The 14949-nt window shown below is 40.1% G+C and overlaps 1 protein-coding gene across 1 annotated transcript in view; it reads left to right on the top strand.

The window, feature by feature from the left end:
• The first annotated feature begins 4253 nt into the window (after nt 1-4253).
• Nucleotides 4254-14949, top strand: part of PPP2R2B (protein phosphatase 2 regulatory subunit Bbeta) — a 436743-nt gene continuing 426047 nt past the window's right edge. Inside the window, exons 1-2 of the mRNA XM_081288959.1 lie at nt 4254-4380; nt 4502-4579. Of these exons, the coding sequence (XP_081145085.1) occupies nt 4530-4579 (50 nt within the window). The 5' untranslated portion in view covers nt 4254-4380; nt 4502-4529. The remainder of the gene's footprint in view (nt 4381-4501; nt 4580-14949) is intronic.

The following is a 14949-nucleotide window of genomic DNA, read 5'->3' on the forward strand; positions in this document are numbered from 1 at the left end:
GAGGACTACACTATTGTAGGCTCTTTCTACTGCAGCCTATAACATAATCAATTTCAAGATCGGTTACTCTAGGAGAAAATATATTTGGGCAAGAATTCTCTGTCTCTGTCTTTTGCTCTCTCTCCCTCATCCTTTTCCTCTCTCTCTGCAGAGAGAAGCACACTGCTAGCACCAAACCCATGAAAATAACTCTTTGCTGTGGCCTCCCAATCAATAAGGAGCTTTATTTGCTGCATGTCACACCCTCTGTTCATTGTATTCACTAAGCTGAGTTGGCACCAAAGAGGCAGCACAAAGGGCAGCCTCAATTCTGAAGGGCCCTGTGCAGGACATCAGAGCCCTGGGCTGACTCCAACTCTGCTGTTAATTCACTGTGTGGCCATGCCCACTCTGGGCTCCAGTGTCCTCTGCTTTTGAATGTGGTGTTTGGACCAAATGATCCCCAAGGGCTGATTGGATTAAGAACTCATCTATTATGTGATCCTAGAAATAAGAGAGGTGTATGCCATCAGTGAACTGACCTCCTGGCCATTCAGAAGGTGAGACCAAGGCCTATTTGAGGCACAGGTGAGGAGAAAGGAATGAACATCTTCCAGGATGTTTAGCAACTGGCTAAACACCAGCCTCCCAGTAGAGAATGCCTCTTATGACATTGTTACCACAGCAACTGGAGTGTCATTTGGCTCTGGAGTTTAGGGAAGCTGTTAAAGTCTGTATCTGAAGAGAAACAAAATTTTCTTTCTCACTATGTTGGCTTAATTCTCCAGATCCAATTTAGCAATCAAATATACTACTCTAAAGAGTATTCATTAAAACTGAATTGTTATCTCACCAAACCATCACCTGAGAGGTAACCTGGTGGTTGAAGGAAGTCCTAAGTGTGCAAATAAGGTAACTTTATTGTGTTGTGAGCTCTTTCCCTTGTTGGGGGTCTCACTTTTCGATCTGTAAGATGGTGAGGATGAACCAGGTTATTATCTAAGTGTCTTTCAGGACAAATATTCTCAGCAGAGATTTGCAAATTGCTGGCACAAAGAAAATATTCAGCCTGTTGATGGGGTGTGTTTTGCCCTGTGCTGTGTGAGCCCTGTATGTGAGTGTTCTAATTGAAAACAATTTGGTGTTTTAAAATTTGGGGTTATTTAAATTTTTGAATTATTTACAAAGTAACCCTGATTTCTGGCATCTTTGGGGAAAAAAAATCAACCAATTAATGACACTGGCCTGGACTCCTTCAAGGCAATATTCAGCTGCAGCCAAGCGGCTTCCTCCCCTATAGATACTTCCTAGGTCCTCCAGAGCCCACCATCTGCACCACTCCTGAGCTGGTCACAGCTTCAGGTCAAGTGTCAGATCATTAAATGTCAGGCCAACTTTTCTCCTGTACATCTTAAACCATCTAGCTTTGTGAGCACTTTTAGAATAGAGATGGCATAGTCAAAACTCTCTTCACTAATGCCATCATCTTGGGGGACAGGCAGAAACTGGATCCAATCAGAGCCTACCCTAGACAAGAAAACTGACTGGACCTTGCGTAGGCCACTCACATTCACCAAATGGCACTAGTCCACTGAACTCACATCCCAAGGTAGCCATATCTGAGAGTGATCCTTAGGAACTATCATGGGCCTGTGAACTGGTCACATGACCCCTTGCTTTGTGTCTCTCATTAAGCAATCAACTTATTTCACATATAAGCAAGTTTCCTTCCAGAGGTAAGATTCCTTAAAGGAATAAGAATATCTAGACACTGGCTCATTTTTAAATCAGCCTGTGTGTGTGTGTGTGTGTGTGTGTGTGTGTGTGTGTTTCAGAGCTGAATACATCTGCTTGATGTAATGTACATGTTTTATGATAATAGGTTCAAAGTCTACACCTAGAGTCACAACTAGAACTGTGCCAGGGTAAACATGGAGCAAAGCCTCATCAATAGCTAGTGTTCCCTAAGAGAGAGGTGCATCCCAGATCTCAGCACCAGCAGTGGCATGGTGTGCAGAGGGCCAGTGTCAACTCCAAGGAAGCATAAGAACCTATCCAGGGATGTGTGATGCTGAGATCCTGGGCAGAACTGGAAGTGTAAGAAAGAATCAACAAGAGGACTGTGGGCCTGATCTTTCTGTGCACTAATAAATTCTCCCAAGGCCTGCCTTATTCTTGCCCAGGTATTAGTTTTGCTGGGAATTTTTAGCCCTGTGTAGTCTTGGAGGTGACATTGATAATTTGCTACTTGGTGGCATCCAAAACTGTATTCCACTGTCTTACAAATGAGACTCCAGTTCAAGTGATGAAACCTCTTTGGGTCTAAGGACCTATCTATTAATGGGCAGCTGACGTCTGCACACTGGCGACATTGGGAGTCAGGCAGTCTAGGTTGAAATCTCTGTTCTGCTGCGTCCTATGTATGACCTTGAGGGAATTACAGAAAATTCCTGAGTCTTAGTTTCTTCACTTAGAAAATAGGAGTGATAAAATGCTCCCCCATGCATCTGAGTGAGCTTGGAGATCCTCCACATCCAGTGGTTAGCACAGTGCCTGCCTCACAGCAGCTAAGTGGACATTCCTCAGCTAATAGTTTCCTTTCTTACCAATAAACATTTAAAAAAATCTTTCCTGATGATAATCTCTGCTATCAAGTTGTTGTCTCTGCTAATCACTTCCAATGTCCACACTCCTGGGAGATGGGTACCCTTGTCCTTTCTACTTTGAAGATGAGGAAACACAGACAGGCTCATCATGTTTAGGAACTTGTCCCAACTCAGAGACAAACTATAACCCTGACTAACAGCAAAGAGTCGGTTCTTAATAATGCCCCTATGTGTGCTTCTTCCATCCAATATACTCCAACACAGTGAGAAAAGCAGGTGGAGCAAGCTCTACCCTCACATGGCTGAGTGAGTGAAAGTTTCCCTAGAAGAATTCAATACAGATCTGTTTCTGACAATGAGAATCACTATTCAATTGTCTATATTTTTAAAGAGTCAGTTTAGTTTTGGTATTTCATGGTTTTCATTCTACTAAATTTAATTATTCTTAAATTCATACCCTTTTCCAAAAATAGACTGTGTAATTTTTTTTTTTTTTTTTGGTACCAGGGACTGAACCCAAGGGTGCTTCTTAACCACTGAGCCACATCCACAGCCCTTTTTAATTTTTTTTTTAATTTTGAGACAGGATCTCTCTAAGTTGCGTAGGGCCTTGGTAAGTTGCTGAGGCTGGCTTTGAACTTGCTATCCTTCTTCCTCAGCCTCCCAAACTGCTAGAATAATAGGTATGCACCACCACACCCAGCTTTATTTTATTATTATTATTGTTAGTTAGAAAAGGAAACAGGTTTAATTTGGCTTATAGTTCCAGAGCATGGTCAAAGGGCTGCATCTGGTGATGGTGTTCTTGATGGCAGAGTCCTGAGGCAGTCAGTGTAAGGCATCTTAAGAGTTTCAGAGGTTCAGTCCGAGGGTGGCCATCTCCATAGCTCTGGGCCTGAGTTGAGGCAGAGCATCATCGTGGAAGGTCTGGAGGAGGAAAGCTGCTCAGTGTGTGACAGCCAGGGAGCAGAGAGCATCCCCCTTTAAAACCTAGTAGAGATCAAAGTTCACGCTGCTGAGAAGGGAATGGGCTCCGCTGCTCTCCAGCAGCGTCTGAAAAGGACCCTTCTGATTTGAATGTGTATATTAGTGAATGTATTAGGCATGTACTCAGATTAGTATTGGATACCTACATTTGTAGAAAACAGAAATCACAATAAGTCAAAAAACTTAGCCTCATCAACTGTCTGATGAGACTTTGAAACAGAAACCCACATGGAACAAAACAGACCACATTTGTCAGGAACCACTGAGCCACATCCACAACCCTTGTTAGCGGCTCCTCACCCCAGTGCTGCCCCTTCATCCCCCATCAACTTTTTCTTTTTTTTTTTTTTTAACTGTCCCCTGCTCTTCAGTCAGCTCTGACTTTGGCAAGTGGTCAAGAAGTGAACAAGAGAGATGCAAGTTCTCTGGGTGTCTGACCCTTACTGGCCAGTCAATCATGCAAGCTGTGTAACTCAGTATTTTTTTTTTAATGTTGCTGTTCTTTTCCTCTCACCCCTCTAATGAACTGCCTCTTTCGCTTCTCTACCACCACAGAAGGAAAACAATCGAAAGCATTAGTATTCCCGTGAAAAGGGCCAGTCACACAGGGTGCGACTGCAGGCCCTTCATAACAGCTCTCGGTCGCTGCCAGGGCCTGAGAAGGGACGAACTCCAATTGCTCCAGTTCAGCCTTCTCCTGGCAGGGACAGAGGGAAGAACAGCACGGGGATTCACAGCAGGACCTGGTGCCTGCCGCTTGACTGTTCTCCCGGGACCCAACGTCTCTTCTTCAAGGCCATGATACCTGGTGTGTAAGTCTCCACTTAGAAATGCATAGGTCACCCTATGTATTTCTTTTCTTTGGGGCCTTTTAAGAACAATGGGGGCACTCTTCCCTAACCCAAAGTGTCTCCTTGTGTTGCTTTCAGGAATTGGGATGCTCACCCAGGACACGCTATGGTGCTTCAGCCAAGTGAAAGGCACTATCGAGATTGGAACGACAGAAGGTAGGACGCAGCTCCCCGGGCCCTTTCCCTTGCCTCCTCTGGGGGTGTGTGCTGGTTTCCGATGTGAAAACTTTCATTTTTGCTTTTTCAATATAAGTTTCTACACATCTCCGAAGAGTATTCTGAGCTAGCAATGGATTTAATCATTTCTGTCTACACTTTCTCTGTGGTGAAGTTTATTTTATTCCCATCAATGAGGCAGCACTGAAATAAGCTTTCGGTGAAATAAATCGATTTGCAGAGAGAGGCTAAACGAGGCAAGCCTGGCTTCAGGAGGGTCTGTCAGCTCTGCAGAATTCTGGGACCCAACAGTTCAAGACTGTCAGCCGTTAATCTCCCTCCATGGTGTTGAAGCTCACTGGCTTCACATGGAGCACACAGGGAGACTGAAAAATTCAAGTTCGGTCATTTGAATTATGGGAACATTGAGTCCCAATATCAGCATGTAATTAATTGCCTTACTGTTTCTCAGGAGGTTTTCTCATTCCAGGGTCCTTTACCTGGGATAATGCATTAGTTTTTTTCTCCTCCTGAAATAATCATTTTAATTCTCTTTATTTTTTTTCCCCTCTCATAAGCCTGGGCTTAGAGACTTCCATGACTCTCCCTAAGGATTCTGCATTTCAAAACAGCTGAATGATAGGCCCTTGGAAGGAACTAGAGTAGTACTTGTGGGTGTTTTATATAAAAGTTTAGAGGTTCTAGCAAGAGGCAGTCAGGATTTCCTGAAACAGATTTTACTGCATTGATTGCAGGTATCCACGTGGCAAAACGTTGGTCTAAAACTCATTTTAATGAATGAAAAATGAACAGTAGACAAGGTTGAACCTTAATATGAAACGTAATAGGACTGATCCATGTGAACTTTGAGTCATTTTGTAGCATTTTAATGCTGAATAAAAAATAATTTGTGTAAATTTTAATCTGAATAAGTTAAGGAAATAATTTATTCACCATCTTGTTGTAATTTATTTTTATAGACTCAGTCTAATGGTGAGTAGGCTAAAACCACATGATCTGTGTTTAAGAGTGGGGGAAACACACAAAATTAATTAAACAATATTTTATTATCTATACAATTATACTTTTATATAACATCTGTTGTTTTCATGATGTATTGACAAATGGAGCTTTACAAATTTCCTTTTAAAGTCCCTCTGAAGACAAAGCAGGCATTATTTAACTCATTTTTTGCCCATCTAATAAAAAATATTTCTCAGTGGCTTCTACATGGCAGCAATGTGCTAGGCAGTAGGTATTTTTTAAAAGGACAGGAGGAGGAAGGGCATGACCTATCTCCTAACCTCACAGATCTTAAGCAAACTCAATCTCCAGTTAATCAGTTGTTTTGACTCAAAATCACTTGTGCTTTTTAAATGATAAAGACTTTTGGGTCCCTTAGTGCTACTGAGTTAGAGGTTGGAGACCAGGGTAACACAAGGAGTTAATGAGCTCACCCAGGTAATTCTGATGGAGTGGACTGGCATTTGGGACCACAAGGCTGCATGACTTATTTCAGATTACTCTTTGCTCTCAGGCTGTGGACTTAAATCTTGTCTTTCTGAATAGTTCCCCACCAATTGTGAAGCTTCTGAGTGTCTAACTCTAGCTCTTATCCTTGAGTACTTACTGAGCTCTTACACTTCCTTCAAACATAATTCCCACCAAAACCTTATGAGAGGGAGGGAGGGAGAATGAGAAGGAAAAGGAGGAAAGAAAAGCAGGGATTTCTGAACTGAAATCAAATTCCATGCATGTATGATTTTGTTGGGATGAATCCAACTACTGTGTATAACTGTAAAGCTCTAATAAATAAAAGGAAGAATAAAAAGAAACCTTATGAGAGAAGATAATTTTATTCCTACTCTACCTATGAGGAGACTCAAGTTAAACAAGCAAATAGGAAATATTAAGTGATTTGCCAAAGGCTCTCTAGCTAATGAGCAAGCAAGTTTCAAACCCAGGCTTGGAACCCCAAACCCCAAACTGCTCTTCAAACAGTTTTGAAAATGGAGATTCTGGTGTAGCAGTTTGGAATGAGGTCCAGCTATCTATGTATTTCACACGTGTTTTTTGATGATCCATCCATCCCAGTGAACTAAAGATAGATTTAAATGTTTGTGTACATGATAAATAAGTAGCCTGATTGAATTGACTATTAATTGGATCATGAAGTCAGGATCCAAATGACCATTCCTACTTTGTCTGGAAAATGCACTACAAAATGGTATAGGAAGGCAAAACCAGGAGTTAGGTTGGACACTAACATATACACTGTCATCAAGTTTCCCTGGCCAACATATCTGTGAGGTCATTTAAACTGCATTAATAGTGCCTTGATGGTAGTTGGATATTTGCTAAGCAGATTGATGAATAACTCTGACCTGCTATTGGTTAAAATCAGGTTGTTTTTTTTGAATTGGTCTATTCTTCCCACACTGACTTTCTAAACTGATCAGCCAATGAAGAGTCTCCACTTTCCTGTCCTTTTAACTTTGTCCTACTGATGGCTTTTTCCATTAGTCAATGACATTGACTGACTTGTTTAATGTCTCTGTGCTTCAGTCTCTTTATCTGGAAAATGGGAATAATAATATAGGGACCCACTGTGACGACCATGTGGGCTAGGTGAATAGAAAATATTTTTAATTATGTAGAGATATGGGCGTGTGTCTTGTTAGAGTGTTATTGGTTACTCATATCTGCTAGAGGGCTAAGAAGGTGAAATGATAAAAATAAAGATGAGTATTTTAGTGCAATATTTTAGGACTTCAGATGAATGATACTATGAGCTAAAACCAAACATTTAGTAAGTGTTTACTATACCCAGGGTACCATCCTAGAAAGGGAAAGTATAAAGATAAATAAAGTCCAAGCTCTCAAGAAATGTACCACTGACTGCTGGGTATAGTGGCACATGCCCATAATGCCAGTAGCTCTGACGGCTGAGGCAGGAAGATCACTAGTTCAAAGCCAGCCTCAGAAATTTAGCAATTTAGCAAGGTCCTAAGCAACTTAGTGAGATCCCGTCTCTAAATAAAACACAAAAAAAGGGCTAGGGATGTGGATCGGTGATTAGATATCCCTGAGTTCAATCATGGGTACCAAAAAATGAAACAAATAGAAAAGGAAATGTACCATTGAAGAGGAAATGGAATATGCTAAAGTAGAATGCATTATACAACAATAAGCATGATACAAGATAAGGAGAAGACAAAAGTTCTTTAATTAAAGGCTAAAGTGCTTTGAATGCAAAAGAGGAAGAAATCTCACACATTTAGGGGTAGATAGACAAAGATAAACTTATTTAAAAAATTATTCAGGGCCTATATTAGGTGCATTTATTATTAAATACATTTATTTTGTGCTTTTCTGATGACTAGAAAGATTTAATGTAACTAAAACATATGTCCAAAAATAAATTACATTCATAATCCCACAACCCACAGATCAATACTGTTAATAGTTTGTGGTATATTTTTCTAAACTTATGCATAGATATTCATCAGTTGATTCAGTTAACCAACAAGTACTATGCACCAGATACTATGTAGTGGACTGGCCTTTTTTTTTTTTAACAAATGGAAATATTTCATATGTTTTTGTTTTTACCTAACAATATATAGTGATCATTTGTTATAGTATAAGAAGTAGTATGCCCCAATTATTTACTCAATCTTGAATATTTATAACAACAGGGTTATGAACACCTAATAGCATCTGTGCTAATAAAGCATCTTTATGTCCGTATGATAGACTGGTTCAGAGCACAGGTTTCCCAGTGGAAATACCTGGTTCAAGGGTGGCTTCTCTGCTGGCATGGAACAAGTTGCCTCACATTTATAGCAATTCCATTCCCTGATATGATGGAATAGTAAAACTTATTTTGAAGAACTGTTATAATAATATAATAAGACAGATATTTTAAACAACATAGCACATAGAAAATGTGCAATAATTACATTTTGTTACTGTGATTATATCATTGAGAAATGATATCAAAAACAGAATTCCTTGGTCCAGTTTTACATAGACGTATTTTATCTTTTTTTAATTTAAAATACCCAGGGCCCTTTAGAAATGTGTTGAAGACTTAAAATTTACTAGGAATATTTAACAGTGACCATTGCTCAAATTATCCAGTTTAAAGCATTTAAAAACTGGTCTTATAAGACCTGATCCATTGATACCTCTTTAACTATTCAAGTGTCTCAGAAGGTTTTAGGAAGCAGAAAATAAGAGACATGAAGTAGTAGAAACAGTGTGTGCAAAGGTCCAGAGGTTTGTAAATTCAGAAATAGGAAGGACTTTCTTTTGTGGGGTATAAAAGCACTTATAGAATCAAACTTAAGAGGCAGGTGGGACCCAGGATGTGAAATGCTTGACTGACATTTAGTGATATGCTACATCTGATACCAGCCAGTTGGTATTGCTGAGGTTTGAAAAAGCTATTGCTGTGCCAGGCAGACATAATTAAAGTCACGTCAGCTCATTCCAGACAATGCAATGAAATTAGTTTATTGGTAAAGTAGGAATTTGACTCTATTCATTAATTATCTCTAATGCATTAATTCCCTCCTGCAAATATTCATCAGGTATTTATTAAGTGACTGCTCTGTATCAGCACTACACCAGGTGAATACAAGTTTGTAAAAAATTACCTTATAATGGATAACATAATGACAATTTAAAAAGAAGAAAATAAAACATCTTCAAGTTTTTTATGAAAATGGAAAATAAATGAATATAATGGCATGAGAGAGTGCCTGAGGAGGTCACTATGGTATAGAGCACGAGGACAGATCTCCTTGAGGAGGTGACCTTTGAGCCTTAGCCTCAAACTTGGGAACCAGACTTGGAATGAGCACATGAACAGGCCCAGCACCAGGGGAGAAGGTGAGGTTTCCAAAGCACAAAGAAGAGCCTGTCCCATCCCATTCCATTGAGAAAAGCTCACAGCCTGAAAGAAGGAGAGCTGGTAAGAGGGGACTTGACCAGGCAGGGTCACCTTACAGCACCTGGGTGCATCACTAAATGTCATTCAAGCATTTCATGTCCTGGGTCCCACCCACCTTTTGGGAACAGTGGGACTCCTTCCCACTGAAGGAGTCTAAAGATGTATGTATTCCTAGAGGAAGTCTGAGACAATGTAGTTCAGTTAAGAATGAGAAGAGGAGGAAATGAAAACGGCCTCCAGGTAAATTTTGGAGAGAGGTAAAATAAGGAAATAAGATAGCTCCCAGGTACCAGTAGTCCACCTTGACACAGCTGGAAAAGAAACACAACTGGGGAGGAAAAGCCTACGTTCATTTTGAACATAAGAAGTGTGAAGTGGCCATCATTATGCAAATGCCAAGAAGGAAATGTGCATGTGAGTGTTTCAGAGAGAATCCGGGATGGAGACAGAAGCTGGAAGGCCTCATGTATAGATGGCATCTGAAACCACTGCTCCACATGGGATCCCATAGCATGCCGTCCAGGTTCACATGCAGTCGGTAAACAGCAGGAGGATGGCTTGGGTCCTCCACTGCTTTCCTGGTAGCTGGAATGCCATTTAAGCATGGTTCATTTAGTTTAGGTCTTAGAAGATACCCATGGAAGTTTCTGATTCCGTGAAATTCAAGTGTTTGACTTACCATGAATGCATATTCCATATAACACATGAAGCTTTACACTATTTCATTGGTAGAAGTAATTTGCATGCGAAAGTTGACCACTCTGTTCATCAAATTTTTTTTTTCATCAATTTTTTGGGAGCTGGGTCTGATTCTGTGCATAGGAAAAAAGAATTATCTGGTGGAGTTTCTGGGTTTTTTTCTCAGCTACAGCATATAACTATTTTCTTTTAGATACTAAAATTCCAGGGTCTTTTGTTTGTTCATTCTGCAGTTCTTCAATGCCTGTCAGTGTAGGTCATTTCATCTTATTCATGGGAAATAATTATGGTATTTATTCTGTTTTGCTACATGGGAATAACCTTTGTTCCTTCTCCTCCTTCTGAAAAGATCACTCAGGTACAGAGAAGGATGAAGCATTGTATTGATTCAGATTTCTAATGAGAAAAAAAAAAAAACATCAATTTGGCTGTCAATATGAGGTGCATTCTACCCACCTTAAAGCAAAAGCCGACAGCTCGAGAACCCCTAGCACAGAGGAGGTCTCTGCCAGCTGCATTTGCAAGGGCGTCTTCGCTTTGCACTGATGTTTGAGAAATCTCAGGATAGTAGAAATGATTTCTCAGCTACCCTTCAGTGAGTCTGACTCCTTGCTAACACCCAAAGTGAAAAATACCGATTGGGTTGCTTCCAAGCAGTATAAAGGCCTGTGACCTTCTCCTCATTTTACCGAAAGTCAGCTGTGGACAATAAACTTTCTCAGATTTTCAGGAAACCTAAGGGGCATAAGATGATTGTGACTTCGCCCCACAGATCATAATCTAAATGATCCAAATTGCTGTCTTCTTTACCTCACCCTTCCCTGTCCTGGATATGGGAGGAAGCAGTGACTTTGGTAAGAATTCCTGTTTTAGGAAGAGATCTTGTCTCATTTGATAGAAGCTTTCTGGATCAGCAACTCCCAGATATTGTTAATCAATTTGAAGTCTGGTGAGCCCAAACTTTAAACTTGGTTCAACTATCCAGTTAACAAGCTTAGGTCAATGGATGATTTTCAAACAATATTGTACATATAAACAACCTGGGAAGGGTGTTAAAACACACCCTACCCAAGAGAGTTGAACTCACAGGTTTGGAATAGTGCCAAGGAGCTTGCATGTTTCACAGGTATTGCAAATAATTCTAGTATAAGCTGATCTAAGAGAGACACTGAAAAACTCCATTTCTTTCCTTACATCAGAGGGCCACTGTGAGAATATCTGAGGACAGCAGATAGAATATCTGAATGTCTTTGAGTGCTTTTAAAGGAAACCAGAACAGCAATAAATAAGAGGCCACTAAGAAGCCACGTTCTCTGCCCCAGGCACTGGAGGGAAAGGAAAACCTCCCCTTTGTGCGTCAAAGGAAACCAAGAATCTCCTTTCTGTATGCAGCTGTCTACAGAGAAATTTCCTATGCAACTTCACTTTGTATGGCATTCCAATCTGCTAGAAGCAAAATTGGTCAGATTATGAACATGCTGCAGTGAGATGAAAGTACTTTTTCTCAGCTGTGATGTGGGATGTCTGTTGGAGAAGGCTTGCTGTCTCTGCAGGTGGCCTGGTGAGAAGTGGACTCTGTGGAGGAGGGTAAGCAGGTTCTTTGTGCAACACTGACACCAAACACCCTGTTCTTTTCTTATGCATTAGGTAATTAAACATTTCCAAGCCAAGAATGATGAAAAAGCTCCATGGCTGATCATTTCACTCCTTCCCTATTGCCAGTAACTTTAAATGTGTTTAATTAATGCGTAAAAATGGAGCATCTAGTGTGTGTTAGGTACTGGAGAGGGTCATGATGCCATAGTCATGGGTAAGACCCTTTCAACCCTCTTCTTTCAGCACATATCCTCTCCTGAGGATATCAACAAGTGGTTTCCAGTTACAATCTATTGTACATGTAAAAAGTTCTAGACAACTAGTAAGTCATTCAACCCACAGTGGAATAGGCAAGAGAACAGGAAAGGCTTGCTAGAGCAACTGATGGTCAATAAGAGACCTAAAAAAGTAGTAGGAATTAAGCTAGGCGTGGTAGTATGTGCCTGTAATCCCAGCGGCTCAGGTGGCTGAAGCAAAAGGATCATGAGTTCAAAGTCAGCCTCAGCAAAAATCAAGGTGCTAAGCAACTCAGTGAGATCCTGTCTCTAAATAAAATACAAAAAAGGGCTGGGGATGTGGCTCAGTGGTCGAGTGCCCCCCCACCCCCGGAGTTCAATCCTCGGTACCAAAAAAAAAAAAGAAGAAGAAGAAGAAGAAGAAGAAGAAGAAGAAGAAGAAGAAGAAGAAGAAGAAGAAGAAGAAGAAGAAGAAGAAGGAATTAGTGGGAATTTTTAGGTATACAGGCCCACATTTTATTCATTCCTTTGGGTTAATTATTTCGCTTTCTTGAACTATTTTAAGAGGATGAGAGGTTTTGCTAATGAGATCTTTAAAAGCACTGCAAAATACCTGGCCATGATAGAGTGAAAATAATGCTAACTCTATTTACCTAGTCTTCATAGACCAGACTCTAATATTGGCTTTCAATATATTGTCTCATTTCATCTTTGCCACATTGATAAGATGTGAGGCAGGTGCCTGTTCAATGTCATTTCACAGTGGAAGCAATTAAGGGTCAGAAAGTTTGAGTTACCCCAGTCACACACCTGCCTGACCTCAGAGTTGGTGGCCTTAACCTTTGTGATAGAGCACTCCTGAAAAGTAGCCTGGCAACAAGTAGCAGCTCCAAAAATATCTGTTGAATGAATATAGTAGTTCCCAGCTATGCATAGTTTTGCTATCCACAATTTCAGTTACCCACAGTTAACCATGGTCCAAAAATATTGAATGGGGGGGGGATTCCAGAAATAAGCTAACCATAGGTTTTTAATTGCATGCCATTCTGAATAGCATGATAAGCTCTCATGCTGTCCTGCTTCATCCCACCCAGATATGAATCAACCTTCTGTCCAGTATATCCATATTGTATATGCTACCCACCCATTAGTCACTCCATAGCCATCTCAGTTATAAGGTCAATTGCCATGGTATTACAGTGATCTTGTTCAAATAACTCTCATTTTACTTAATAGTGGTCACAATGCACGAGAGAACTGATGCAATAGATGCATCAGGGTATAGATATGGAAGGACAGATTAACTCTGCTACTATGTGGCAGTACTGCAGGGCATATAGAAAAAAATATTGTATATGTAGGGTTTGGGTCTGTTTTGATTTCAGGCATCCACTGAGGATCTTAGAATATGGATAAGAGTAGACTACTGTATAGCCTTTAGTAAGCAGTAAATGTGAACAAACAAAAAGATCCGTATTGCTGTTAATATAACAATAGTGAATATTTTTTAGAAGAATAAAATAACCCATTCAAGACAATCCATTACAGATACATAACACTTTTGTACTTTTAACATGGGTCACTTTATTTCTTATCACTCATGGGAGATAACTAGAGTGAGTCTTATAATCCCATGTTAAAGACACAAAAGAGATAGTACAGATATTATGGACAGCAGGTAGATTATTCTTTGTAGAGATGAGCAGATTAAGGCAGAGTTCCAGGTAAATGGAGATAAGTTGTAAATTTCCCAGGGTCTCATAGAAACCAGAAAGCAAATTTTCAAATCCTACACCAGCAGTATATCTACTGCTCATCTTCCACTGGACAACAGGTTTGTTGGGGTCACTCTGTTCTAGAGACACTGGCTGTGCGTTTAAGGTGTAATTCACTTTCATGAAAATGTGGGCCGGTGAACATAAGGCAGCTCAAAGGAAATCATTCAAGATGCTTTTAGGTATAGCATAAAATTCCTATCAAAATACACAGGCCAGTAAAAGAATGATACCTCTCACCTAGTTCTGCAAATATATACAAAGCACCTGCTATCTGCTAGGCATTCCAGGTATGAGGTTAAAAAAATATTATATATATATATATGTATATATATATATATATATATAAAGAATAAGCAAAATATAAGCATGTAAATGCAACAGAGGAAAATAAAGCAATATGGGGCTATAGAGGTTTTCTCTTTTAAATAGGATGATGGAGAATATAATTTAAAAAATTATATTTAAGCAATGATCTGAAGACAATAAGAAATCAAGTCATGTGGATATCTGAACAAGAGAATCCCAAGTAGAGGCAATAGCCAGTGCAAATTTTGCCCTGAGGCAAGAGTTTATCCGTCATGTTCAAGGTCCAGACATGAGGCCAGTGTGGCTGAGTTGAGTGGGGAAAGGGGAAAGTTAGGAAAGATGGAAACAGAAAGATGAAGGCAGACACCTACAAGAGGGGACCTTACAAACCATTGTAAATACTTGGACTTCTGCCCAAGGGAGATCGAGAGCCACTATTTTAACACAGTCTTTCTAGCAGCAGGTCAATAACAGATTGTATGGGGTCAAAGTGAGAAGCAAGAAGCCCAGTTAGGAGGTTAGGAGGCAGTAATCCAGTTTTATTATTTTCACACAATAATTGTTGAGGCCCCGGAGCTGATAATTCCCTAGCCAAGCTCAGCAAACAGGACTCAGATTCCAACTCCTGCCTTGCTGTCCTGGGAATGTCATCTTTGTCCCAAGATAACAGTAGCAACTCTGAGCATCACACTCAGATCCAACAATATATCCAAAGAAAGGATATCCTGCCCTTCATTTTTTTGTTTAAGCAAGGAAACTTTCCCTGACACGTTCCTTGCAAATTTATCTCGATGTCCC

The sequence above is a fragment of the Spermophilus citellus genome (genome assembly GCF_964194105.1).
Source record: "Spermophilus citellus genome assembly, chromosome: 1".
Lineage (NCBI taxonomy): Eukaryota > Metazoa > Chordata > Mammalia > Rodentia > Sciuridae > Spermophilus > Spermophilus citellus.